The sequence below is a fragment of the Leguminivora glycinivorella genome, chromosome 22, assembly GCF_023078275.1.
Source record: "Leguminivora glycinivorella isolate SPB_JAAS2020 chromosome 22, LegGlyc_1.1, whole genome shotgun sequence".
Classification (NCBI taxonomy): domain Eukaryota; kingdom Metazoa; phylum Arthropoda; class Insecta; order Lepidoptera; family Tortricidae; genus Leguminivora; species Leguminivora glycinivorella.
Window position 1 is genome coordinate 13460738 of NC_062992.1, and position 3837 is coordinate 13464574.

At 40.5% G+C, this 3837-nt stretch overlaps 1 protein-coding gene across 1 annotated transcript; it reads left to right on the forward strand.

Annotated features, from left to right (window-relative positions):
* Positions 1-564: 564 nt before the first annotated feature.
* On the forward strand, positions 565-1518 carry LOC125238118. The gene has a single exon (XM_048145406.1). It carries the CDS (start codon positions 565-567, stop codon positions 1516-1518), a length of 954 nt encoding a protein of 317 aa, XP_048001363.1.
* The last annotated feature ends 2319 nt before the right edge of the window (positions 1519-3837 follow it).

The following is a 3837-nucleotide window of genomic DNA, read 5'->3' on the forward strand; positions in this document are numbered from 1 at the left end:
AATCGCTAGTAGATATCTATCTCTATCGCTCTTGCGTATTGGCGCGACAGAGCCAGACTACCTTTCGCGGCGTTTCGTTTTCCTTTCGCGTCGGAAAAATGCCATTCGGCTACGGGACCTGTTCCGTCTTCCTTCTTATTTGGTCGTGCAATGCTTTCAATTTCATTTTTTTGATTGCTTTATTTGACGTGCCGTGCGTTGCCGTGTGGTGACGGGTTAAGAATTTCACCACCCACTTTCTTCCCGTGGGTGTCGTAAAAGGCGACTGTGGGATATGGGTTAAATTTTCAGTGATCGTCGCGCGCTCGTTCCGATCGGCTGTTCTGTTTAACCTATCGTGACTCATTTGTTTACGCCGTCCGAACGCGCCTCGTTAATACGATTACAAACCTAATACATATACGTGATAAAGTTGATTTTAGCTCAAAAGTGCATTAATAAAATTATTGTAATATGATTTGCTCAAAGTGCCAGCTGAATGTTACTGACGGTGTATTCTGCAATAATTGTAAAGGAACTCTTCATTTTGGCTGTGCTGGTCTCCTAGAAACTACATACCGCAAGATGACAAGCGATAAGAAAGGCAGCTGGCGCTGCGTTTCTTGCCGCACCGGCAATAATAACTTAGCGCCACCCGACATAAATACCGCGCCCGCGCCTTCAGAAAGACAACATGTTCTGCAAAAATCGACCAGTGGTGCTCCTGCAAGTCCCGTCGTATCTGATCTTCCATCGCAACTGGATCAAGGATTTGCGTCCGTGTTGAAGGAAATTAAAGAATTTCGTGCTGACTTCAGTTTGCTAAAAGTAGACCTGCAGTTTTGCAAAGAAAGCATCAGCAATATCAACACAAAATTAGATGAGTTTGAACCTCGATTATCCGACACGGAGGACCGGATAAATATAGTAGAAGGAAAAACATCCCTGATATCTAAGCTTCAAACCGACTTAAACTCGGCAAAAATGGTTATAACTACCCTCCAACAGGAAAATGAGGCACGAGAACAATACTCAAGAATAAATAACGTTGAAATTTCCGGCTTGCCATTCAAAAAAGGCGAAAACTTAATAAGTGTTCTTGATTCCATTTATACTGTAGTGGGATTAAAAATGGAGGCCCAGTTTATAGATAGTGTGCAGCGGGTCCGACGTTTCCAGCCTGTAAATAGCGGTGATGGCGGCAATGGCGATTCGGAGCGACCTTCGAGTATTCGTGAACCTGCGGTGATCGTGAGGTTCACCCGTCGCTTATACAAGGACCAACTTCTTTCGGCCGTTCGTGCGCGTAAAGGCATCACGACTTCTTCTATCGGCCTCAACGGGCCGGCCTTGAACCTGTACCTGGGCGACCATCTCACTCCGGCCAGCAAGCAGTTACTTAAGCGAGCACGAGAATTAAAGAGAGACAACAAAATTGCCTATCTGTGGATTAGAGACTGCAAAATTCTAGCAAGAAAAACGGAGACGTCTCGAGTCATGGTGATTGACAATCACTTTGACTTCAACAAGATCAAGTGACTTTTATTGTTGTTAAATATTGTTGTTATAATTTACTGTCAAAAAGGTGCCTATATAAGCGTGTTTGTTGTGCCTCAAAATGATTACAACACTCGTAATAGTCGTAATATTTTAACCTGCAACGCCAATGAAACAGTTCTTTTGTTTTTGTTTTTTTATATAGAAAAATATAAATATTTTTTGTTTTATTTAATTCGCCAATCCTGCATTGAATATATTTCTGCCTCACAATGTTATTTTCGCAAAACATATACAATTACACAAATTCTTGTACTTAACTTATATTTTAATGTCAATCTCAGCTAATAATTTTGTCGGTTATTATCAGAACGTACGGGGTCTTCGCACGAAAACACACGACTTCTACTCAAATGTGGCTATATCCGATTACGATTTTATTTGTATCACCGAGAGCTGGTTAAATGCTAACTTTTACGACAGGGAAATATTTGACAATAGATATGTTGTATACCGCTGCGACCGATCAGCTGACTCGAGCGGCGCGGAGCGGGGCGGGGGAGTTGCAGTCGCCGTGCGCCGCGAGTACCTGCCGGCGCAGCGGAGTTGGCCGTGCCCCTCTCCCGCGTCCTCCGAGTGCATATGGATAGCCTTGCCTTTATCTTTATCTCAGCAAGATTTTCAAGGACAATCGTTTTTAAATATTTGTTGTATTTACATTCCGCACGGGCCTCTTTATAAAGATACATTAGACAACTTTTTTGATATTTGTAGCCAGTTAGTAATAGATAATCCTCATGACACATTTCTTATTACTGGCGACTTTAATATATCTGACGCGCAGTGGTTTAAGGCGGATTCACACAAAATGAGTCTTATTAACCATAACACTTTACCTTTGCAATTATTAACAGATTTTCTGTCCTTTTCAGGCTTAGAACAATACAATAGTTGCTATAATATAAATCAACGTATCTTAGATCTTATTTTTTGTAATAAAAATTGCACTGTTTTGGCTTGTAACGATCTGTTGACACCTGAAGATATGCACCATAAAGCCCTCAAAATTGAATTAAATTTACTACATGCTCGTCCGCTCAAACCGGCCCCTAATTTTATATACTGTTACTATAAGGCTAATTTTAATGAAATAAATAGTGCGTTATTTAATATTGAGTGGACGCAACTTTTTCAAGCCGCCCGCTTGAGGATTGTGTAGTTGTTTTTTACGACATCTTAAATGACTTAATCGATAAATTTGTTCCTAAGAACCCTCAACGCACATCTTGTTCCAGACCTCCATGGCACAATAGATCACTTAGAAGGCTTTTAAACGAAAAAAAGAAATCTCATAAACGGTGGAAAACGTACGGAAACCCTTTGGATTTAGACACTTATAAATTACTAAAAAAAGAATCTTAAAATTGGAACAGGTGTGTTATAAAAATTATATTAATCATACCGAAGGTAAAATTAAGAACCACCCTAAATTTTTTTGGACTTACATAAAATCAATTTCTGCTAAAAATGGTTTCCCTCAGATTATGCACTACAAGGGAATGTCAGCCTCAGATGGAGCGCAGGTTTGTGACTTATTCAATGAACACTTCCACTCTGTTTTTGAAATACCTAGTAATAGCTCCGTAGACCTAAATAATCTTACACCTGTCAGCGATACGGTCCTGGATATAAATACTATTTTCATAACAAAGGACCTTGTACATAGATATCTCAAACGTATAAATATTAATAAGGGTTCCGGTCCTGATGGCATTCCTCCTGTTTTAATTAAAAATTGTTCTTCTAGCTTGACATTACCTCTCACATTACTTTTCCAAAAGTCTCTCAAGGAGGGTTCCGTACCAATGATGTGGAAACGGGCGTTGGTGACACCCATACCAAAAGGAGACGTAAGCGCAGAAATAGAAAAATACCGGCCGATATCAAAGCTGTGTCAGTTTGGGAAGATTCTTGAAAAAATTGTTACTGACCAACTTTCCTCTGCATTACGTCGTCATATCATTCCGGACCAGCACGGCTTTCTTAGCGGTCGTAGTGTGGACTCAAACCTTTTAACCTACACTGAAATTTTACTAAATGCATTAGATAACAAGTGTCAGGTTGACGCGGTGTATACCGATTTTGCCAAGGCTTTTGACAAAATCTGCCATGAACGCTTGCTTTTGAAGCTTTGGCAACTCGGTATACACGGTGACTTGTTTCGCTGGGTAAAATCATATGTGGAGAATCGTTCGCAGGCAGTCGCTGTGCAGGGATACTCATCTCAGTATAGACCTATCACTTCTGGAGTACCACAGGGGTCACATTTAGGGCCTCTGTTGTTTGTACTATATATAAATG

Bases quoted from the DNA above. Each gene is read 5' to 3' on its own strand.
- LOC125238118 (XM_048145406.1), top strand. From the start codon at position 565: ATGACAAGCGATAAGAAAGGCAGCTGGCGCTGCGTTTCTTGCCGCACC.